At 43.4% G+C, this 25403-nt stretch overlaps 1 protein-coding gene across 11 annotated transcripts in view; it reads left to right on the top strand.

The window, feature by feature from the left end:
* ARSG (arylsulfatase G) overlaps nucleotides 1-25403 on the top strand; it is a 240054-nt gene that overhangs the window by 147889 nt on the left and 66762 nt on the right. For all 11 annotated transcript variants that reach the window (XM_029599301.1, XM_029599300.1, XM_029599306.1 and 8 more), the window contains 2 exons: nucleotides 24015-24211; nucleotides 25216-25296. In XM_029599301.1, coding sequence (XP_029455161.1) covers nucleotides 24015-24211; nucleotides 25216-25296 — 278 coding nt within the window. The remainder of the gene's footprint in view (nucleotides 1-24014; nucleotides 24212-25215; nucleotides 25297-25403) is intronic.

Genomic DNA, 25403 nt, shown 5'->3' with positions numbered 1-25403 from the left:
AATATTTTAAGGACTAAAGGTGTTTGGAACAGTCATCTTGCAGGGCTCGTATCTTCAGTAAAACTTATCCAGCCTGCATGTCACACAAGCAAGAGATCTCGGAGTAATAGTTGATAACCATCTAAACTTAAAGAATTTCATCATCCACACAACTAAAGACTGCTTCTATAAACTACAGGTGCAAAAAAGACTTAAACCCCTTCTACACCTTCACGACTTCAGATCTGTTCTCCAGGCCATCATATTCTCCAAGATGGATTATTGCAATTCCATTCTACTAGGCCTCCCTGCCTCCACCATCAAACCACTTCAGATGCTCCAAAACTTAGCTGCCAGAATCCTAACAAACACCAACAGAAGAGAGCACATTACGCCCATCCTTAGAGATCTACACTGGCTACCAATAAGCTTCAGAATCCTTCACAAATCCCTTACCATTATTCATAAAACCATTCACCACCAGGTACCCATCAACTTGCAACACCCACTCAGACTACACACCTCTTCAAGACCTATCAGGGAAGCCTACAAAGGATCCCTGCATGCCCACCCTACTAAAGCCACCCACCTATCAACCACTAGAGAACGGGCCTTTTCAACGGCTGGACCTACCATATGGAACGCTACCCCCCCTCCCCCGATCCCAGACAGGAACCCTGCTTCTTGTCATTCAGAAAAAAACTTAAGACCTGGCTCTTTCAACAAGCCTTCCCCTAACCCAGACATACATCAACTATGCCACATTAGCTATACCTCAGATCATGTACTAAGGCATTCTATTTAACTCAAACCATCTCAGACATTGTAACTGATCAATGCACTCCATCTCATACATTGTAAATGATCTACTATAGTTACTGAGTTTCCTATCTACTACTACTTCTTCTTCTTCCGAGTTCCATTACCCTTGTTTTATTGTAACTTTTTGCCTCTTCATTGTGATTAATGTTATGGTTAATGTTAAATCCCCCTGTTCCTTGTAAACTGATATGATATGATCTGTATCATGAATGTCGGTATATAAAAGTACTAAATAAATAAAATAAATAAATAAATGTCCATCTTTTCAGATATCTGAGGCTTAGCTCCTGCCATGCTATCTGCCCACACAGTGCCCTGGCAGGGCACTGCCAGTCTCACAATAGTGGTCAGTAATCTGACCCGAATTCTCACCAAGATTCCTTGTCCTTCTGGTCCTCATTTCAAGACCAACTAGTAAAGGTCAGATTTATTGCAAATGGGAGTTGAATGACGCTGACAAAATGTGATAATTTTGGGCTGCAGGCAGAGCTCTAGGAATGAGCTACTGTTGCCATGCCCTCTCAATAGCATCCCCCCCACCCCCCATATAGCTTTTTTAGTCTACTTGGCTAATAATGTGTACAGACGTTTCCTCAAGGAACTTGTCCAAACCTTTTTTTAAACCCTGCTATGCTAGTTCTCTCTGATCACGTCCTCTGGCAAGATTCCACAGCTTGACAGTGCACTGAGTAAAAAAAATGCTAATTAATGTCATGCAACAAAGGTTGTGCAGACAGTAAGGGCACCAGACATTTTGATCTCAATCTTACAGTGTCCTCCATAGGAGATCCTGTTACTTAAAGTATATGAACATTTTACTCCTGCAAAATTAAATTTTTATCAAACAAATGAGAAAAAAAGCTTCTTTTGTAAACTAGTTGCAGACTGTTTTCCCAAAATTCAACCATGTAATCAGTGGATGCTGCAGATAACATTTTATTAATAGAACAGTTTACAATAGAAGCACAGTTCTTTGCTCCTAATTTTGCTCACAATTATGAGGCTAATTTTAAAAGACTTCTGCTTGTAAAAACTTCTGCATGTAAAAGTGTTTTACTCTCAGAAATAGCCTGTCTATTACGTTGGTAAACTTATATGCGTCTTTCATGTTCAGATATCAGTTTACCCAGACTGAGCAGAAGCATTCCTGGAGGTGGAGCATTCCTGGAGGTGGAGCAAAATGTAACTTTTCTTAGTATCCAGTCAGATGAATCCAGAACAAGTGGGTTTATGCTCCCCCTACCAGCAGATGGAGATGGAGCAAACTGATGTCACAGTATATAACTCCCTCTTGTGATATCAGTCTGCCAGTATTCTCCATTACCAGCAGATGGTGGACGTGCATCTCCCCACTGGGGATTGTTCGATTTTGGGGAAAAAAAAGAATTAAGTAGAAAATAATAATTTGCCCCACTTTCCTGCGGTGATACCATAAGGTCCCTCCCCCAGTTGAGAATTCCTGAGGTGATTTCCATGGTCCCTCAGAGGTGTGCATTGTCTGGTAGCTGGTTTTTCAGCTGGTATGGACTTAGCTACTTATGCAGCTGAAAGGCAGCGGGTGCAGGAAGCCGAGCGTGGTGATGATAGCAAATGCCCTCTCTTCTCACAGCCGGAAACTAACTCTGTACTCAGCCAAGTAAGGCTGAGCTCCAGTAAGTGTTTAAAAAAAAAAAACAGACAGTGAAGGAGGGTTCTGTTAGGGCTTCCTTCCTCTCAGTATCTGAGCTCGGTGTGCCGTTCTGACGTTCGTCCTGCTCAGTGGAAGGTCGAGGGACATGGGCAGCCTGACAGGTTAAGCAGCCTCGGTTGGCTAGGCCCTGCTCTGAGACTTTTTAGTTGTACGCCGCGAAGTAGGCCTCAATGGCTTTTCTCATACTTCTTAGGCTGCCCTCTACAGGATTGTTGGTTCAACGTGTGCATCCAGTTGTGCATCCAGTTTTCTGAATGCCTAGTTGGGCTTTGTTGTCCTTTGAGCAGTGCTTATTCTATGGAAGCCTAGATATTGGGAGCCTAGCATTGGGACGCCCAAGTATCTGTCACCCAAGTTTTAGACCCCTAGAACTTTTGGACATAAAAAAAAAAAAAGAAAAAAGAAAACAGCTAGAGACACGCCTCCGGCCACTGCTCAGCACACTGTCAGCCATAATGGCACCTTTATCTAAAAAGCCTAAGCGTCTTTCTCTTTGCACTGCTTGTCAAATTAGGGCATCTCATCCAGGAGTGCCAGCTAAATTATGCCAGCGCTGTTTGGAGGCTTAGGGAGATTTATCCTCCTCTGATTTCACAAAGGATGGTTTTTCCTAGCCAGATGTAGGTCTAGATAAAGACGACTTAGGTTGGACCTCCCCTAACTGATTCCTCAGCAGGGGTTGGTAGCTCAGTCAGTACGCGCCAGATGCCTCCTGGTTTGAATACTTCTACATTTTCCTGGGTAGAATTTTTCCAGGGCTTGCAATCCTTTCTTCAAGCGCAACCTGATCCACTGCTCCTAGAGTAGAAGAGCAGGTGGGAACCTTACCTGGACCTTCTGTTAAGTGTCGGAGTACTCTTCCAGCGGCAGCGGATCCTCCTGATAGAGAAGCGTAGAAAAGCCCGAAAACAAAAACCTCACTCATCTGTTCCACCAGGAAAAGAGCAACTGTTCTTAGATACCTTAGGAAGGAAAGTTTATCAAGGCTCCAGGCTGGTATCTCGCATTGCGGCATACCAGCTTTATATGACACAGTACCAAAGAAACTTGTGGAAACAAGTACAGGGTATTGTTGATGATCTTCCTCAGCAACAACAACTAGCTTTGAGTACACTAGTTGCGAAGGGATTGGAATCTGGTAAACACGAGGTGAGAGCAGCTCTTGACGTGTTCGAAACATCAACTCGTTTACCAGCGTTATCAATAAATGCAAGAAGATGGGCCTGGCTCAAGGCCTCGGACCTCAGGCAGGAAGTCCAGGAAAGACTGGCAGATCTTCCTCAGCAACAACAACTAGCTTTGAGTACACTAGTTGCGAAGGGATTGGAATCTGGTAAACACGAGGTGAGAGCAGCTCATGACGTGTTCGAAACATCAACTCGTTTACCAGCATTAGCAATAAATGCAAGAAGATGGGCCTGGCTCAAGGCCTCGGACCTCAGGCAGGAAGTCCAGGAAAGGCTGGCAGATCTCCCCTGTGTTGGAGACAATCTTTTCGGGGAAAAGATTCAAGCTACAGTATCTCAGTTAAAAGACCATCACGAGACACTCCGACAGCTCTCCAAAATACCAGCAGACCAGCCATCATCCCTGAGAAAATCATCTCGAAGGGACACAAGACGACCCTTCTAAAGGCCTCTTTAGCACGTCCGTACCGTCCATCACAAAGAGGACGTCTACGTCAGCCGAAACAACAGAAAACCCAGCCACCACCACAAACTTGACCAGCGGTGGGTTTCTGAACCAAACAAGAGAACAGAAGCCTTTCTCTCAACCCTATCCCCTCCCTCCCAGTAGGAGGTCGACTTCATTTTTTCACACACAAATGGAGTCTCATCACAAAAGACCAATGGGTATTAGCCATACTAAATTGGGGATATCGCCTAAAATTCAAAACAATACCCCAGCATTCTCCACCCATTCCACTTTGGACAAGCATGCTCATCACACCTCAACTACAAGTGGAACTCTCTACTTTTCTGATTGCCAGGGCTATCGAACCAGTGCCCCGGTCTCATCAAGGAAAAGGGTTTTCTATTCCCGCTATTTCCTCATTCCAAAGAAAACAGGCGGCCTTCGCCCAATCTTAGATCTCCGCAATCTCAACAAATTTCTGCAAAAAGAAAAATTCCGGATGATATCTCTGGGAACCATCCTTCCTTTGCTTCAAAAGGGAGATTGGCTCTGTTCTCTGAATCTTCAAGACGCTTAGCACACATACCAATTTCCACACAACACCACAAGTATCTACGATTCCTCGTGGGAAAAAATCATTACCAGTATCGAGTCCTACCATTCGAACTGGCCTCTGCTTCTCGAGTATTCACAAAATGTCTAGCACTGGTTGCCGCACATCTAAAGAGAAACAGCATTCATGTTTTCCCATACCTAGACGATTGGCTAATCAGAAGTCCATCCAGGCAGGGAGCTCTCTCTGCCTTGAAAACCACAATAACACTTTTACACTCCCTAGGATTTCTCATCAACTATCCAAAATCCCACATCGAACCATCTCAACTCCTCACATTTATCGGAGCAGACCTCGACACCACAGTGTCGAAAGCTTCCCTTCCAAGCGACCGTGCCAACAATCTAGCAAAGTTAGCCATGAGAAGGACTCAATGGACTTTGAAATCTCAATGGCTACAAGCTTTCCAATCATTATTGTACACAGTTCAAATCACTCACCAGCTACGCCTATCGCTCCACTGGTGGACAAATCAAACAGTATTGAAAGCTGGTCTCCCATTCCAACAGGCAAATCCGCAAGACATTCTGACCACAGATGCCTCCAACCTTGGATGGGGAGCTCACGTCAACAACCTTCAAACACAAGGGACGTGGACTTCGCTCGAAAAGCAGTGTCAGATAAACGATGCGATATGCCCTTTATGCCTTCAAAGACTGCCTCTCATACAAGACTGTGCTGATACAGACAACACAGTAGCAATGTGGTACATAAACAAACAGGGAGGCATAGGCTCTTATCTGCTCTGCCAGAAGCAGTGCAGATTTGGGCTTGGGCTCTAGAGCATTCAATACTTCTCAGAGCAACTTATCTGGCAGGCATACAAAACATCCTAGCGGACGATCTCAGTCGACATTTCAATCTCCACGAATGGTCACTGGATCCAAGTGTAGCGAGCAAAAACTTTCAACACTGGGGTCGCCCAACCAGAGACCTCTTTGCGTCCAAACTGAACTACAAAGTGGAAAGGTTCTGCTCCCTCCACGGACGTCGACAAGCATTCCCCAGGGACGCCTTTGCTCGCCCCTGGAACACAGGACTTCATATGCGTATCTTCCAATCCCGCTCATAGCCAAAACTCTCGTGAAGCTACAACAGGACAGAGGAACAATGATCCTCATAGCCCCGTACTGGCCTCGACAAGTATGGTTTCCCATACTCCTCGACCTCTCGATCTCACAACCAATCCGCCTGGGTACAGAACCCACTCTCATAACTCAGAATCAGGGCAAGTTGCGGCATCCCAACCTGACAACTCTTGCCCTAACAGCTTGGATGTTGAAAACTTAATTCTGCAACCACTTAATCTTTCAACACAAGTCTCTAAAGTTCTCATAGCTTCACGAAAGACTTCCACACGTAAATCTTACCACTTTAAGTGGACTAGATTTACCAAGTGGTGCACACAAAAAGGGTTTGACTCTTTCTCATGCCCCACTTCTTCTTTGCTAGATTACCTATGCCACCTTTCGGATTCTGGACTCCAGACATCCTCGGTAAGGGTATACCTAAGTGCCAAAGCGGCATATCATAAGGGAATAGGGGATGCGCCAATAACAGTGCAACCCCTAGTAAGTCGGTTTATGAGAGGCTTACTTCACCTTAAGCCTCCCATTCGACCACCGGTCACTGAATGGGACCTAAATTTAGTACTGACGAGACTCATGCGGTCGCTGTTTGAGCCTCTGCACTCCTGTGATGAGAAATTTCTTACATGGAAAGTATTTTTCTTAGTAGCCATTATATCGGCTAAGAGGGTCAGTGAGTTGCAAGCTCTCGTCACATACTCACCCTACACAAAGTTCCTGCATGACAGAGTAGTCCTTCGCACTCACCCCATATTCCTACCAAAAGTAGTAACGGATTTTCACATCAATCAGTCAATAGTCTTGCTTACCTTCTTTCCAAGACCTCATTCTCACCAGGGAGAGAGAGTCGTACACACCTTAGACTGTAAATGTGCGCTAGCCTTTTACCTGAACCGCACGGCGGTCCATAGGAAATCCACCCAACTCTTTGTTTCTTTTGACAAAAATAAACCAGGAGTTGCAGTAGGAAAACAGACTCTCTCTAACTGGCTAGCAGACTGTATTGAATTCTGTTATGAAAAAGCAAATATTCCTCTCCAGGGGCAAGTAAAAGCACGCTCAGTAAGGGCTATGTCTACATCAGTAGCACACTATCGTTCAGTGCCCATTCTCGACATATGTAAAGCTGCAACATGGAGTTCCCTTCACACCTTTGCAGCTCATTATTGTCTGGACAAAGAAGGATGACAAGATTCAGCCTTTGGACAATCTGTCTTAAAGAACTTATTTCCAGTTTAACACCAACTCCTACTACATCCATCCTGCTGTGATTTTCAGGCTGCCTCATTTTTTCCAGCAGTACATCAGTTGTTGTGCCCGTTGCACAAGTTATATGCTGTTGGCTTAATGTAAGAATGACTCAGCCTGTAGCTTGCTAATCATCCATATGTGAGGACTATCATCCTGCTTGTCCTGGGATAAAGCAAAATTGCTTACCTTGTAATAGGTGTTATCCCAGGACAGCAGGATGTAGTCCTCACAGAACCCACCTGCCACCCCGCGGAGTTGGGTCTGATATGTTTTATTATTTTATTTTTTAGCTTACACATACTGCTCCAAACGAGACTGAAGGGAGACCCCTGTGGCTGAGAATATCATGGCATGCTGGGCATGCTCAGTAGGTTCAGTGTGCCAGTCAAAAGTTTCTAGAAACTCTTGACAGAAGTTTTCCGTACCAGGGCTCCATCTGATGATGTCACCCATATGTGAGGACTACATCCTGCTGTCCTGGGATAACACCTATTACAAGGTAAGCAATTTTGCTTTCTTTTATTAGAGATGGGTCGAAATCACATTGGATCAGTGGATCCTGGAAGTGATACGAGAAGGATATGCGATGGGATTCCACAGTGTTCCTCAGGATGTATTCATGGAGTCTCCCTGCCATTCCCTGCAGAAGGAGCAGGCAGTGGAGAATACGTTGACAAGACTTCTCAGTCTGAGGGCTGTGGTCCCAGAGCCCATGTCTCAGGAAAATATGGGGTGATATTCCATTTATTTTGTCATGCCAAAGAAGGAGGGCTGCTTTCGGCCTATGCTGGATCTCAAAAGTGTCTACCGTCATCTGCGGGTGACACATTTCCGCATGGAAACTTTATGCTTAGTGATAATGACTGTGCATTCGGGGGAATTTCTGACCTCCGTGGATCCAACAAAAGCATTCCTTCACATCCCCATCTGACCCTATCAATGATTTCTGCGGTTCGCAGTTTTGGGGTGCCATTTTCAGTTTCAGAAGCTGCCCTTTGGTTTGGCCACCGCTCCAAGAACCTTCTGCAAGGTAATGGTGGTGGTTGCGGCAGAATTGAGAAAGGGTGGAATCCTAGTACACCCGTATTTGGATGACTGGCTAATCCGAGCCAAGTCGCCGGAAGAGAGCCACCTGGTGACTCACAAGATGAGTTCCCTGCTGCAGGAACTTGGCTGGGTGGTAAACCTAGCCGAGAGCAATTTTCAGCCTACTCAATCGCTGGAATACCTCAGGGTTCGTTTCAATGCGCAAAAGGGCAAGGTGTTCCTGCCCAAGCTTGAATTCAGAAGTTGCTAGCGCAGCTCTATCTGCTGATGAGCACTCTGCGCCCGACCGTATGGACTTACCTGCAGGTTCTTGGCTTAATGGCAGCAACCCTGGAAGTGATACCATGGGCGAGGGTGCATATGCGTCCTCTTCAGCGCTCCCTGCTGTCTTGGTGGAACCCGCAGTCTCAAGACTATTCAATTCAACTTCACCTGCTGATGGAGGTTTCCTCCCAACCGCAGTGGTGGCTGCAGACGGCACATCTAAGGAAGGGAATTTCTCTAATCCCTCTGGACTGGCTAGTACTAACGATGGATGTGAGTCTCCTTGTTTGGGGAGCTCACTGTCAAGAGCTGACAGCACAAGGCCACTGGAATGCAGAGGAGTATCTCTGGAACATCAGTCGCCTGGAAGCCAGAGCAGTTTGGTTGGCGTATTTACAGTTCAGCGACAGATTGCAGGGTCGATCGGTCCAAATAATGTCAGACAATACTATGAAAGTGGCTTACATCAATCGCAGAGAGGTACCAAGAGCCAACAAGTGTCACAGGAAATAGATCAACTTATGGAATGGGCAGAAGTGCATCTCCAGATGATCTTGGCCTTGCACATTGCAGACAAAGACAGTATAAGAGCAGACTTTCTCAGCAGGGAAAATCTGGACCCAGGAGAGTGGGTGTTGTCAGGTGAGGCATTTCAACTGGTTCTGGATCGCTGGGGTCTTCCATTCTTAGACCTGTTGGCGACCTTACACAATGCAAAGGTTCCATGCTTCTTCAGTCGCAGAAAAGATCCAAAGTCCTTGGGGACTGAAACATGACTATTCTGCAGCAGTGATTGCCACCTAACTAAAAGCGAGAAAGTTCTCCACTTCCTTGGCAAATATGCGGGTTTGGAGAGTGTTCGAGGCCTGGTGTGAGGGTCGAGATACTCCTCCTTCCTTGGTCAATATTCCGCTCATTTTGGAATTTTTGCAGAATGGCCTGAATAAAGGCTTGGCTCTCAATTCCTTAAAGGTACAGGTAGCGGCACTCACCTGTTTTAGAGGTCAGGTGAATGGTGGATCTTTGTCTGCTCATCCTGATGTGGCCTGTTTTCTGAGAGGCGTGAAATATCTTCAGTCTCCCTTACGGTTTCCGGTGCCCTGTGGACTCTTAATTTGGTTTCGGACTTCTTGGCAGGTCTGACGTTTAGACCGCTACACATTCTCTCCTTGCAGTTGTTGACCTTGAAGACTGTATTTGTTGTGGCAATTTGTTCTGCACGTAGGATTAGTGAACTGCAGGCCTTGTCTTGCTGGGAACCATTTCTCCAGGTGACTCCAGGGGTGGTATAGCTGCATACTGTTCCTTCCTTTTTACCGAAGGTGGTCACTGAGTTTCACTTGAATCAGTCTATCTCCCTGCCATCCTTAGACAGGGAGTGAGAAGTAGAGGAGTATCATTTGTTGCAACCCTTGGATGTCAAGAGACATATTGTCAGGTATCTCAAGGTTATTGAACCCTTGTGGAACTCAGACCGTCTGTTTGTCCTTCATGGTGGTACTAGACAGAAAGAGCCAGCCTCGCGGGCTACAATAGCTCACTGGATTAAGGAGGTAGTCACGTCCGCATACGTGGATTCCGGGAAGCCGTTACCTAGTCAGGTTAGGGCTCATTCCACTAGGGCTTAGGCAGTGTCAAGGGCAGAAGTTAGATTTTGTCCCATGTCGACATTTGCCGAGCTGTGATGTGTTCCTCCTTACACACTTTTTCCAGGTATTATCGTCTGGATTTGCCGGCCCAGGAGAACACGGCCTTTGCACATGAGGTTTTGTCTGGACCGTGGGCAGCTTTCCGCCCTATGAGGGAGTAGCTTGCTCTGGATTCATCTGACTTGATGCTAAAAAATGAGAAATTACTACTTACCTTATAATTTCCTTTTCTTTAGGACAGTCAAATGAATCCAGCTTCCCTCCCTTGGCTGCCAAATGCTTGTATTATAGTCCTCCTGTGAGGCTACATGTTACAGGGATTACTGGTAAGTGTTAGTCCAGTCCATAGACTAGCGTAATTACATTCTTGTCTAAGCTCAGTGTTGCCTGTTGGCTGAGTATTGCAATGGTTATCTGTTTTTAATCAAGTTGTTTTTTTTTTTGTTAGTCTGTCCACAGTTGCTTTTGAAGAGAATACTGGCAGACTGATGTTACTAGTGGGGGTTGTATATTGTAATGTCAGTTTGCTCCCTTTCCATCTGCTGGTAGGGGAGCATAAGCCCACTTGTTCTGGATTCATCTGAATGTCCTAAAGAAAAGGAAATTAGCAGGTAAGTAGCAGTTTCTCAGTTCTGAATGTAGGTATCCTGCACACAGTAGCTGCAGTTGTAAAACACCTTGCTGGGCAGACTGGGTGCATCATTAGGTTTTTGGCTGCTGTCTTTTGCTATGTTACTTTTAACTGTATGTATGAAAATGTTCAGGAAATTTTTTGTGCACTAAATAGGTATAATTTGTGCATTGCAGATTTGGTGGGAAATGTTCCAAGTGAACATATAGACATAAGTTTGATTTGAAAATTGGTGTAACTTTTCATGCATAAATTATATAGAATGTTTGAAAACAACCCTCCCTGTAGTTGTCTGATGCATTAATAACCAGATAACCAGAGCTAGTTAGCATGCTTTTTACAGAGCAGTATTCTTGATGTATATGTCATTGTGCTCTTCATTCTTGCAAGATTATGGGAATGACTGCTTCAACTTGTTTGACATTGGACCTCATACCACAATACAACCAGCAAACCTTACCAGTGTTAAAACGGGGAACTAGATTCAGATGACAGCTAACACTGGGACCTGACTTTTATGGTCTGGTCTGGGGTACTGATACACAGACATTAGGGAAAAAGCTCAGAACTGCTTCTATGGTCAAGTCCAAAAGCAAAGCAAGATCAAGCAACATTGTCAGAATCATCAAGAAGGCTGCTCACCATGTAAAAATGTTGCTAGCAGTAATTTTGTTATGGGTTTGACAGTTGCTTGGATTTGATAATATTACTACCATTAACATAAAGCTTAGGGGTAACCTGCACAGAGCAGCAGTTACTACCATAAGAAGCTTGCTGGGCAGACTGGATGGACCATTTTGGTCTTATCTGCCATCATTACTATGTTACTATGTTATATTGCTGAGCTAGAGTAGTGTATCTAGCTCTCTGCCATGACTTTCCAATATTTATCTGCAACGATACAAACCTTGGTGATCCAGTCCCCTGATATCCATCTTTCTCTGTGGAGATAACCGAGGGAGGTCATGCATTCTTCTATGAGAAAAAGAAACAAGTATTATATTGTACTTATTGGCCAGCTGAAAATAAACAAACAGTAATCATGTACTTCCGTGGTCCATGTTGTTCCATAAGCCATGAAAGCATTTAGCAAAGTATGAAAGATGCACATTCAACTTTAATATATATGTATCTGCCACATTTTTGTGTCATATTTAAACTGTGTTGCCCCTCTAAATGGGCTTCTTTTTTCTCTTTAAAACCAAAAGAGAAGGGAGTTCAGGTGCATTAAATGAGGCCCAAATTTTAAGAGAAGATAAATATTTGTAAGTGGGCTTTAGTGACTCAACTCCATTGTGGGGTGTTCTATCTATAAGAACTTTTTATAGAAAATTGCCCTGTAGTGGCACAAGTGTGACTGTTTCTCGCATGTAATCCTGAGCGCTGATATTCCTGTGATTGAGGACATGGCGACTGGTCCTGGGTTTATTGTTACATCTGTCTATGAAACCTGTCTACAGAGTAAGCAGGAAACAAATTGGGAACAGAGGCTATGCTTTCTATTGGAAGAATTAGTTGCATATTAAGGACAAGCATATAACAAGAAATATGTCTTTGCTGACAGCAGGTGAGGTAATTAAAGGTGAAGATGCACAGTCTGCAAAGTATAAAAATCCTCGGCCTCTGGCTCAGCTCTCCCAGATATTTAAAAAATGTTATGAAGCCTCGTCTGTCAAAAAAAAATGAAAACAGATCACAACAAAAAAAAAAAGCCTCCTAAAAATGAACAAGAACAGGGGGCAGACTGCAGAAATGGGTGGCCCGGCTCAGTTGTCGAGAGCCACAAATTCCAAAGTGATGTCCTGCACAAGACACGTGAGCAATGTCTAACCATTTGGTGTAGTCATTTAATGTAGAAAATGTTAAAATCTTTGAATTGGATTATTAGTGCTGCCTGATGAAGGGACTAGTCCGAAAAGCTGAGACATTGCTGCTGTTTATATGGAACTGCACTGTACTGCTGCCCGTGGACGAGTTGGTGGTTGGTGGACGAGTCCATGCACACATCCCTGGTAGCGGATAGAGCCTTGATGTATCCTTGGGCCCCCTCGTACGTGCTACAAGCTAACTCGGCGTCCCAGCCCTCTTTTTTGACTCATACAGTCATGATTGGCCCGCTGTGGCAGACGTGGAAACGGTTAGCTCGAAGGTTGCAGCTTCCTGCTTTAAATGCTTATTTTCTGCCGATAGGTGGGAATGCCGATTTTAGCCCGGGAACACAGTCCTCGGTTTTTAGGTCTTGGTTTGCCCGAGGGGTCACACTACTGGGTCATTTTTTAACGCGTGAGGGGACGCTTTTCTCATATTCAGATTTTATGTCCCAATATGGATTTGGGGTGACACACAACTTCCCATTTATGCAAATTTGTCATTACATACGGGCCCTCCCAGCGGATGCAAAGTTACCCTCATCTTACCTGATTTTGGACAATGTGTTCCATTTTGAGCGTCGCGTTGCTCCCTCACTGTCAATGTATTATAAGTGTCTGCGGCAAAGGTCAGCACTAAATCAAATTCAGATACTGGAGACGCATTGGAATGAGGATGGGGAGTTTATGGTGACTCAATCGATATTAAGAAGATGTTTTGGACGCATAGCCAGGGTCACAAAGAATCAATATTACCGGGAGATGCAATTTAAATTTTTATGCCGGGCATATGTGTCCCCTGTGTTGGCCAGGCATTTTGCTATAGCCCCTATGGCGGCTTGTCTTAAGTGTGGTCATAACAGGGGTACACTTTCGCATATGTTTTGGGCTTGCGGCCCGATTCGACGATTTTGGCATCGAGTGGCAAATTATCTAGCGGACCTGCTGGATTTTGTTTTCCCTATTGCTCCGTTGTGGCTACTTTTTGGCTGCATCTCCCCGATTCGCATTCGGGACCCTGGCTCGCGTTTGCTTCTCTCCAAGGCCTGTTTGGTGGGAAAGAAGATTATTCTCTCGACGTGGCGGTCTGCTGAGTCCCCTTCCTTTTGGTCTTGGCGGAACAGTCTGCACTTCATGATGACCATGGAGAGCCTGGAGGCTCGGATGACACCCCAGCGCCGCAGGCGATTTCTGAGGATCTGGCAGCCGTACCTGCAGTCGTTGACCCCCCGTGCTCGCAGTCTTGTTGTCAATGATTAATTTTCATTTCTCTTTCTATTTCTGTAAGGGATGGCCTTGCCTAGGGAGAGGGGGACTATTTCGTAGTACCTACAGTTTTACTCACTTCTATAACGAAAAAGGGGGGGGGGGTTGGTTTGGGTAGGGGGGATGCTGTAGAGGTTTTTTTATTGGTGATACTGTGCTGGGGTGAGATCAGAGTTCCTCTCACTTCCAGGTGTTGTGATCTGTACTTTTATTGTATAACCCAATAAAAATTGTTTAAACCAAAAAAAACAAAAAAAACCAATATTCCTTGTAAACCATGTTCTCAGCAAAGGGGTGGAGAGGGACATTGGGAGCACTGCCTGAAATGGAGCTAAACATGATCTAGGAGGAGATGATCAATATAGATCCAAAGAGAGGAACAAACGGCAGGAATTGTCAGGAAAAATATTCCTTGAGAGGCCATTGTAGAAGGGAAATTCCCAGACCATCTCTTGTTCACAATATCTTAAAGACCTCCAGCTGCCAAATGCTCACTGTGTCCTGGATACCTCAACAGTGGGAAACTGTACTCTGCAACAGCTTTGAGTTATACAAGTTTCTTCCTTTAGCCTCATAGAATATATGTAGTCTGGAAAACTCGTGTACAAAAACATCTTTGGATAATTCTCCATGACAAATACAATTTGGTCGTTCTCCACACTGCAGGAAAAAATAGAGATCTAGAGATGCACTTTAGGTGTCACCCAAAATACAAAACACAAAAAATATATTTTTGTTCAGCCATCCTTTTTTTTTTTTATATTTATAGTTTATTGGGTTTTTACAAATTTATACAAATTGCAAAAAGAAGGAACAAAATTTTTTTGGTATAACAATCTTAGCCCACTATAAATTCAAGTAAATCTTTCTATACCTCAATCTTATAGTCCACTACATGGGAGGAACCATTAACAAGCAAAACTCAAAAGAAAATGTATTTCTATCAAATTACATATAGCTGGATTACTTTATTTATTGCAGTTATTTTCTAAATCATCCTCTTTCTTTATCTACTAAAAATGTTTCTAAATGAGATGGGTCCTGGAAAATAAACTTATTCTTCTGATACACTATTACTCATTTACAGGGGAATTTAAGAAAATATGTTGCCCCTATGGACAATACTCTAGATTTCAACATAAGAAATTGCTTCCTCCTGTACTGGGTAGTACGTGATACATCAGGAAATACCTGGACTTTATAACCACAATACAAAGACTCTTTATTCCTAAAATATTTTTCAAGAATATTAAGTTCAGCCATCCTTTTTAATTTTTTTTTTTTTTTGGGGGGGGGGGGGGAAATGTTCCATTTTCAAACAATTAACAAGTCACTTTTTCTTTTATTTTGTAACTGAAACATGCATTACAGAACTGTTTCTAGTAAGTGAAAGAATACCTTGATTCTTGGTATTAAAAGCAGAATGTCTTTGCCCTCTAGGTTGACACTTCATACATTGTGGTGTAGTGCAGGCAGAGACTGGGAGCTGCAAGTGTCCTCTTCTCTGCTTTGTCTTAAGAGGTGTTGGCACAGCTGCTTTACTATTTTAAACGGATGAATGTGCACAGTTAGCTGCAGAATAATGTTTTCTGCTGAGGGCATCGTGTGAGGATCGGTATTTTGAAAAGAACCTTTCCAAATGATTGCTTCTGTATTGTCGGCAAAACTCTTGATATTTTGCCATGTTCTGTCCATTCTTCATGCATTGTACCTCCCCCTGTCCCCCTTTTTTTTCTTTTTGTTTGCCAAAGCGTATATGTATGAAATGAATGAGTCCTTGGTCGTCTCTTCCTTCAGAAGGGCTTTTATTGAACAGCTTGTTTATTTTCTGCTTTGATATACTGACAAAAATTATTATTAAAAAATTGATAACAAATGAATAGGTTATCATGTAATTCTGCACTTGTTCCAACAGGGTCAACTTCCTGTACTTTTTCAGTCCCTCCCTCATTCATTCATGTGCAGTGAAAATATTTTCAGAAGTACAAGAAACTTTCTGATATTCCTTTATTATCTGCATCTTCTTTTTGAAAGGAGTAGGAAAGTAGTGCAGCCTAATGGCTGCAGCAGAAGGGGGTAACAACTAAGATAGTTCAGGTCCCAGGTTTGAATCCCATTTTTTGTGCTTTCTTAGGGCCGGATTTTAAAAGCACCTACGCGCGCTGGGCCTATTTTAGAAAGGCCCGGCCATGCGCATAAAGCCCCGGGACGTGCATATGTCCCAGGGCTTCGAAAAAGGGGCAGGGAGGGGGGTGGGGTCAGAGGCTCTCGGCACAGCAGCCATTTGCTGCTGTGCCGGAGGATCGCGTGCCAGCAGGCTGCCGGTGCACGCAACCTGCGCCTGCCCAGAGGCAGGTGCAACAGGTAAGATAAAGGTCGGGGGGGGGGGGGCTAGGGGGGGCGGTAGTGTTAGGGGAGGTTAGGTTAGGGGCTTGGGAAGTTCACTCCCAGGCCGCAGGTGTCGGCGTGCGCAAGTTGCACAATTGTGCATCCCCTTGCGCATGCCGACCCCCGATTTTATAACATGCGCGCGCATGTTATAAAATCAGACGTCCATGTGTGCTAGCTAAGACATCCAGCTAACTCTGAATATCAGTGTTAGTTAACTTAGCTGGCTAACTCAACTCCTCCCAGGTATGTTCCTGGATTGCCCCTAACATACAGGCCAATACAGTACAGTGCACTCCGGCGGAGCACACTGTTATCCCGCGGTTGGACGCGCGTTTTCGACGCTCTAGCTTTACCCCTTATTCAGTAAGGGGTAATAGCGCGTCGAAAACGCGCGTCCAACCCCCCCCAAAACTAATAGCGCCCGCAACATGCAAATGCATGTTGATGGCCCTATTAGTTATTCCCGCGAGATTCAGAAAGTAAAATATTAAGTCGGAGGTTCAAAAGTAAAAAATACTTACAAATAAAAAAATTTAAAATCAGCCCGCGGCTCGCGGGTTGAAAACCAGACGCTCAATTTTGCTGGCGTCCGGTTTCCGAACCCATGGCTGTCAGCGGGTCTGAGAACCGACGCCAGCAAAAATGAGCATCGGCTGTCAAACCTGCTGACAGCCGCCGCTCCTGTCAAAAAGGAGGCGCTAGGAATGTGCTAGTGTCCCTAGCGCCTCCTTTTACCACGGGCCCTAATTAGCATAATTTTATTTACTGTATTGCGTGCACAGGACACTGGCCGAGCGCCCGCTCTCCCGCGTTTCTTTCTGTATTGGCCTGTTAGCAGGCTAAATTGTAGCCTGCTATCTTATTATCTTAACTTCTAAATTAACCGGCTAAATGTTTTTGAATATGAACCTCAAGGTAACTTATTCCACATAAGTGCACCAGAGACTGATAGTAATTTATCACGAGATTCTGCTAACCTGATTTATACACTTAAAACTGGGTTTAGTAGGCTTCTGAAAATTGCTGCAGTATATGCCATTGAACTGTCAATAGGTTTTACCCATGTTAAGGGCATATAATGCAGTTAAATTGCTTTTGAAAATTGCTATGATATGGTACATTGACATGCATAACTCCTTTGAAATTCACCTGAATACGTTTTTACAGACTTAGGGCCAGATTTTCAAAAGCATTTACTCGAGCAAAACTGGTTTTTGCTCGAGTAAATACACTTTACTCAAGTAAGTGGGCTTTTCAAAATTGCTACAATATATGCCATTGAATTGTCCATAGGATTTACTCAAGTAAGTGCACTTTACTCGAGTAAATAGCTTTTGAAAATTGCTACGATAGTATGTCACATTTACATGCGTAACTCCTTTGAAAATGACCCCCATTGCCTGCAATCATTGAAAACTCAAGTTTCAAGTCTGTGGCCTTATAAAATAAATTCCTGTCTAAGCAGGTCCCATTTACTTAATTATGTGGACTCTTAGAGTTATGATGGATTTGATTATCTTGGATTTCATTTTTATTTAGAATTTCCTGCCTACCTCACAGCCAAAGCATTAACCACAGTGGCTGCTCTGTAGAATTTAGGTGCTTGGATGATTATTAGTTTGAATCTGTTTCCTACCAACCACTTCTCCAGAGATTAATAACTTGGAGCTGCAGCAGCTTTAGATATTGTTGCATAATTGCTATACGTGGCCTAATGATAGGGCTAGAGTCACACCAAATGCTCTATTGGCAGAACGGTTTCTGTTCATCTACATATTGGGCCTGAGTTTGCCACTAGGTCTTGACACATTCCTTGCTCAGTGAAGATGATCTCATTTTAATTAAGCAGCTTGTTAAATATGGCCCTCCAGTAGGATCTATGAACTTTATGTATTCAGGTACAATGAAGCCATTGTTTGAACTTCCAGCCCTCACCAGGTTCAGAGGTCTGAGCTAAATTGATTATAACTGGAACCAACTGGCTCAGGCTGGATGGGGTAATTATGGCTAGATAACCAGCTGATTGTGCAAGAAGAGTTTTCTTCCTTGTTAATAAACTGTAATTAGTTAATTGCAACACTGACTTGTCCTTCACTTTCCTTTGTTTGGTTGAGGTAAACACGTCTGTGCCTAAATGTAAGAATGGAAGCAAGGATATACCGTAGTGCTGTCCGGGTTCCTTTTGCTTGCTTTTGCAAAACTAACTTAGTCATCTGAATGTTCCAGTCCGGTGAACAGGTTTATGAGCATAAATAGAACTAAGCATTGTGGGGTGTGTTTTTTTGTTTGTTTGTTTGTTTGTTTTGTAAACAAGAGGCATAATCCTGCATTGGCAATGGTCCATACATATTGTCCTCAGTGGGGTCAGGTGGCAAAATGTTGACACCCCGCCTCCTCTCCATAGTGTACAGATTCTCAGTCCTGGCCAAAAGACCAAGAAACAACCACCCTGAGCGCATGGTTCTGACTCGCACTTGGATCCAGATAGAAAGAGGCAGGGAATCCTCCCGTTTGTTTGGTGGTTTGTTTCTAAACAAAATAAGCTTTTATGTTTAAAAAAAATGCAGATTCACTGCAGTTGAAAAAGTTCAGTTATGTAACTGTTATAACTGCAGATTACATAAAGCATTTTCATACTAAATGGAACTGAAATTTGAAGCAGCTGTTAGCAATCAATAGCACAGTATCAGATACATTGTGGTCATATGACAGAGATATGAAATATCACAATATGAGTCCATGAATATACCCAAAGTCCCAGTTTTCCTATGGCAGATTTTTCAAGATTCTGCAGCAGTTAAGTGGCAAATTTGCATACTTTGTATATAATTGCAATTTAAATAACGTCTTTTTTTTTTTTGTTTATAAAAATAAAGCAATTTTCTGATATTTCTGTGTCCAGCTAATTTGTGGTTTTTTTTATTAGAGAAAAAGAAATCTTAGTAATTTCAGACTGGGAAGTGAGGAGGATCTCAGAGTAAGGAAGTAAAGAATGAATTGTAGGCAGGAGGGATAGAGGGTGAGGGTAGAGAGGATGGGGGATTCAGGTAGGATAAGGAAAGGGAATGAGGGAAGAGGAAGAGGACTCAAGGATCGGGAGGATGGAAAAGGGAGTATTGGAAATAGGGGTGGAAGAGAAGCAGGAAGGAGTGATGAGTGGGGGTGGAGAAGGAAGAAAGCCATAGTCGTCCGTCCCGTCCCCCCCCCCCCACACACACATACACACAAATCATGTTCCATCTCCATCTCCCTTATCCCCTCCTTCAAAGACCTTTTGATCCCCTCATACCCCAATATCCCCTCCAGTCCTCTCATTAGCATCGTACACCCATTCCAGTCTCCTCACTTGCATGCAAGGTAATCCCCTTATTCACATTCCACACCCACTCCAATACCCCCTGTTCTCTCCCTCATTTTCACATTGATCCCCTCACTGTTTTGCCTACTCTTTCTCTCTTGCCCACGACCCCCCCACTTTCACTTCTCTTCCCCACCATCCCCTTAACTTTCCCTTGTTTATTCCCCTCCCCAATCTACTCACTTTGGATCACTCCTGCCCCTCAATCACCCTAATTCACTCTCTTACTCTCTCCCTTCCTCTCCAATCTCAATCACTCTGGTTCATTTCCTTCCTCCCCCTCCAAGGCATGAAATAGTAGGAAGATAACAACTTTGCAGTGCCTCAGGCCACATCCTCCTCCTCCCCTGCTGGGAGTTGAATTGTGTTTGAACCCTGTGATTCAGAGAAAACAATCAGATCCCAGCAGCAGAGAAGGAGGACACTGCCCAAAGTGCTGCAAGGCTGTTGTCCTCTTCCTGTTGCCTGACATGGAGGATGAGTGAGGGAAATGGGAGGGAGTGCCAGAAGGGAAGCACGTTGCTGCCTCTCTGCCACCAATGCTACTTCTCTTTTAGGGGGTGGAGAAGGAGGGCTTGAAGAGGAGCAATGCATTGCTCAGTGAAAACTTCTCTCATGGCCCCCAGTCTCCTGTGGCAGATTAGAATCACAGGGGCCCTAATTATACTTTTGACATGACTCTCCCTCAAGTTAAAAAAAAAAAAAAAAAAAAGTGAACTGGTGATTTTGCATTTAAACATTATTATTTTCACTTATCCTGAGACTTTATTTTATAGATAGCCATAATATACCGGGCTTGGTAGTGCGTCCGTCGGTGCTCGCGCATGTTCCCTAGCCCACCGATAGATGGCGCAGGCGGCTCCCTGGCCGCCTTGGAGGCTCAAACACGCCGTACAGCGGCCATGTGACAACACCAGCTACAAGAGGTACGAAGGACAGGGCCATCGCGGGACAGGCAGAATATAGCAGAGGAGACCCCGGCATGCCGCGAACGGAGCGCGTCCCATGGCACACGTTCCGTTCGTGTCGCGGATGAAGGCCCGGCGCGCCGTTCGCGGCACACAGGGGCCTTCCATTTTTGCCTTCAACAGAAAATTGCAGCGGAGACCCCAGCGTGCCGCGAACGGAGCGTGTCCCGCGGCACACGCTCTGTTCGCGGCGAAGGTGAAGGCCCGGGCGCGCTGTTCATGGCGAAAAGGGAAGGCCCCGTGTGCCACAGTCGGCATAATCTTACATAATAAAATATCTTATGGAGAGGACAGGCAGAGTGCACAAGTATAAAACTATTTCAAATGATTTCACTGATAAGACAACAATGTGATATGTCAGATCAAATATTGGTATATAAAAATAAATAAATAAATAAATAAATATAGAATTTTTCACTTGTTTCTTTCCATCCCTAAACTAGGTTACATAATTTTCTAAATTTCTACGATTGGCTTTCTACTATAAACAATCTGACTAGCCATATGGTAATTTGCTGTTGCTCTCCATGCCAATTAATCCTTTTCTAGGAAAAGTAAAAAGTCATGGGATAAGTGGCAATGTCCTTTCGTGGATTGCAAACTGGATAAAAGACAGGAAACAGAGAGTAGGATTAAATGGACAATTTTCTCAGTGGACGGGAGTGGACAGTGGAGTGCCTCAGGGATCTGTATTGGGACCCTTACTTTTCATTATATTTATAAATGATCTGGAAAGAAATACGACGAGTGAGATAATCAAATTTGCAGATGACACAAAATTGTTCAGAGTAGTTAAATCACAAGCAGATTGTGATAAATTGCAGGAAGACCTTGTGAGACTGGAAAATTGGGCATCCAAATGGCAGATGAAATTTAATGTGGATAAGTGTAAGGTGATGCATATAGGGAAAAATAACCCATGCTATAATTACACAATGTTGGGTTCCATATTAGGTGCTACAACCCAAGAAAGAGATCTAGGTGTCATAGTGGATAACACATTGAAATCGTCGGTTCAGTGTGCTGCGGCAGTCAAAAAAGCAAACAGAATGTTGGGAATTATTAGAAAGGGAATGGTGAATAAAACGAAAAATGTCATAATGGCTCTGTATCGCTCCATGGTGAGACCGCACCTTGAATACTGTGTACAATTCTGGTCGCCGCATCTCAAAAAAGATATAATTGCGATGGAGAAGGTACAGAGAAGGGCTACCAAAATGATAAGGGGAATGGAACAGCTCCCCTATGAGGAAAGACTAAAGAGGTTAGGACTTTTCAGCTTGGAGAAGAGACGGCTGAGGGGGGATATGATAGAGATGTTTAAAATCATGAGAGGTCTAGAACGAGTAGATGTGAATCGGTTATTTACTCTTTCGGATAATAGAAAGACTAGGGGGAACTCCATGAAGTTAGCATGGGGCACATTTAAAACTAATCGGAGAAAGTTCTTTTTTACTTAACGCACAATTAAACTCTGGAATTTGTTGCCAGAGGATGTGGTTAGTGCAGTTAGTATAGCTGTGTTTAAAAAAGGATTAGATAAGTTCTTGGAGGAGAAGTCCATTACCTGCTATTAAGTTCACTTAGAGAATAGCATCTGCCATTAGCAATGGTAACATGGAATAGACTTAGTTTTTGGGTACTTGCCAGGTTCTTATGGCCTGGATTGGCCACTGTTGGAAACAGGATGCTGGGCTTGATGGACCCTTGGTCTGACCCAGTATGGCATTTTCTTATGTTCTTATGTACTTCATATGTAAACGTGATTTCAGGGCTTAGTTTCAATATTATCATGGCCTTGTGTCCATTCTATAACCTTGTGGTTCAGTTCTTTCTTTTTTTTTTTTAAATTAACAGTTTTATTAACTTTTTCGTACTACACAGACAGTGTCGGAGTCAAATACATAACTGTCCAAAAGGAAAAGGATAGAAAACAGAATACAAAATGCAAGAAAAAATAGTCCCTCACACTGCTCCCTGTTTCACCCCCCACCCTCCCCAAGGAGTTCACAATAAAACGATGGACAAGAATAACAAAATCATAATATGAGGAAAGAAGTCAAAAGCACAATCTCCGTCAATCACAAAACAAAGATGGTCTTTATATGGGAAATTAAACAAAACAAAACAAAAATGGTCTTTCTGTTAATACTGAATTCATATCTAGCTTGCAGTGTCTGTCTAGCAAAACAACCCAAGTTTGAAGCAAAAATGTTATAGAATCTTGTTAATATTTGTAAAGTTGCTTATGATAAAAAAAACCCCAATACAACTTAGGAGAACAAGAATAATGACTTCTTGTGTGACATAGCAAAACGTGTTTCACTGCCTCTTCACTGCTTTCCATTACAAGTCATGGTTATGATCAGACCTATGAGCACCACATCAAGAGAAAGAGAGAGAGAATACCATGATATATCTGTGGTATATAGCTGTTTATAGCAAGCATTTATTATTGTAGGTTAAAATGATAATACAGAAGCGGAAAAGGTTCCCATCCACCATCAGTGATTCCAATTCTACCACACCTAGAAAAGCAAAATAGATGTATGTTTGCAAGTTAACTTTCATACCAGTGCATGGGTGCACATGTAAGCATGTATGTCAGCTCGTGCCAAATGATGTGGCCATATTATAACATTTGTTTGTTACATGCATGGTATAAAATAGGCTGTACGCATACATGTGCACACAAATGCCGCCTCTGCTGTGCAAGTGGGAGAATTTTAGAAGATGCACACTGACGCAATTACCAGTTTCTCCAGTTTGTTCCCAGTTCACCCAGGTAAAGGATAGGATTTCCTAACCCTTCTAGTTAGATAACCTCTCTCTTATCCAGTTAATACCAACCCTTAAAACCCTGTAACAAAGCCTAGAATTTTTAATTTTATTATTTATGCACCATTCATAGTAGTAGTAAAGTTGCGTGGTGGAGACCCCGGCGCATGTTTGTGGACATTAACATGGCATGTGCGTAAGTATTTAAGTCCCAGAACTCCCATGTTCTGCCCCTTTTTCAAATTCTTATTTGTGCATATATCGGAAGATACATACATTCTTGGGTGCCTTAAAGTCTGCATGGCGTGCATCAGCCGGGCATACTCGCGTATCTCCTGGGTTTGGTGCGTGCTGGGCTTTTAAAATTCACCCCAAAGGATCAAGATATGGAGCCCTGAGAATGATTGATTGAATTTTTACTGTAACTCTGCGACCCTGCTTTACCACCTCTTTGATGGGTATGTGATTTGTGCAGCAGTTTTCATGGTTTCTTGTTTCAAAGCTTAACGACTATTGTAAAATATTCATTAAAATCCAAACCCATTACAAGCAAGTCTTTGGTGAAACTGGACACAGTGTTACAGTGGACTCGCTTCATAGAATAGGCAGTGCATGGTGAGCACAATCTGAAATCTTGCAGATTTTTGCGGGGATGGCTGTACACGTGCATTATGAAATGCAGTTCACCAGCAAATTCTTTTCTCCTTTTTATCTAGTGAAAGTGGTCAAGCTTTCTTCCTGTACATAGCACTTGCCCATATGCATGTACCACTGTCATTCAATCAAGACCAAGCAAACCTATCCAGCAAAGGACCATACAGAAGTAGTTTACAGGAGATGGATTATTTGGTCAGCAGGATCAAGAACAAAGTTGACAGTACTGTGAGACAAAACACAATCATTTGGTTTACAGGTAAGAAAAACAGGATGGCACCATATTTCCTGCTTCTGAAACTTGCAGGCAGCCATCTATTGGGTAGAAAGTCTAGGTTCCAAATTTGGTGCTTGCTTGGCATGAGAACTAATAAAGAAGAAAAAGAAAGTGCTATTAGTCTTGTGTTAATGAGGCACAGTGAGGGAGATAACAAAATTTGCATGGGATCATCCACATGATCAATGTGAGATAAGGCCTTGAACTCCTCAGTCCCTCCCAAGCCTCAGTTCCCTGCTCTTAACAATAGACTAGAGGCCCCTCCTGGATATAAGCAAAAGCTTTTGAAACAAACTGAAGAAGTAGGGCTGTGGTTGAGTCACTTATCTCCATGTTGCCTTCTTGAATGAGAACTTATACATACCCATCAAACCCTTTTGAGCAAAAAATATTTTCACTTAAAAATTGTGTGCTTCCCCGAAATAGCAAGGAGTATTTACATTTTCTGTTTCCATAGGTACCTTAACCCAGATCCTTCATTTATTACCCAAATCAATGGGTAATAAATGACAAATAACAAAAATTAAAAGTTAGCCCAACAGAACTTGAAGTTTGAATATTGGTTTCTGCTCCCAGGCTAAATTTAGTCTGGACAACTAACTTTTTGCCTACACAAAATTGACCTAGGTATAAAAGAGGCAACACTAGAGGGGTTCTGGAGTGCGGTTTCACTGTGGTCAGCATTCAGAGCGGCCTGGGCAAAGTTAGCTGCATAAGGCTGGTCAGAAAAATATATTTGTCCTGAAATTTTCCGGACAACTTATCTGGGTCTATTCAGTGGAACGCTTATTTCTGGGTAAGATTTGCTGAGTATCCGGCTATGGTTATCCAGGTAGCTTCACATGGATAACACTCCCTCTCACTGAGTTACTCAGTATAGACTTCCAAATGGTTATTATCCTTGAGATGAACTGTTTTTATAATTCTTCAGAAAAGTTTATTGTACAGTTGTTTGTGCTTAAGGCTTTTCCTTCTTTCCTTTATAGGGGATAATGGCCCTTGGTCTGAAAAATGTGATTTTGCAGGATCTGTTGGGCCGTTCGTTGGTGCGTGGCAAACTGAACGAGGTATAGTGCCAGGGATACTGCTCTCTTAGAGCTCAGTTATTCACAGGCCGATACAGTAAAAGTCGCGGGAGAGCGCCCGCTTTCCTGTGCGCGCGATTCAGTAGCAA

The sequence above is a fragment of the Rhinatrema bivittatum genome, chromosome 4 (assembly GCF_901001135.1).
Source record: "Rhinatrema bivittatum chromosome 4, aRhiBiv1.1, whole genome shotgun sequence".
NCBI classification, from domain to species: domain Eukaryota; kingdom Metazoa; phylum Chordata; class Amphibia; order Gymnophiona; family Rhinatrematidae; genus Rhinatrema; species Rhinatrema bivittatum.
The sequence above is the reverse complement of the archived record's forward strand: the minus strand, read 5'-3'. Positions and strand labels throughout refer to the sequence as shown.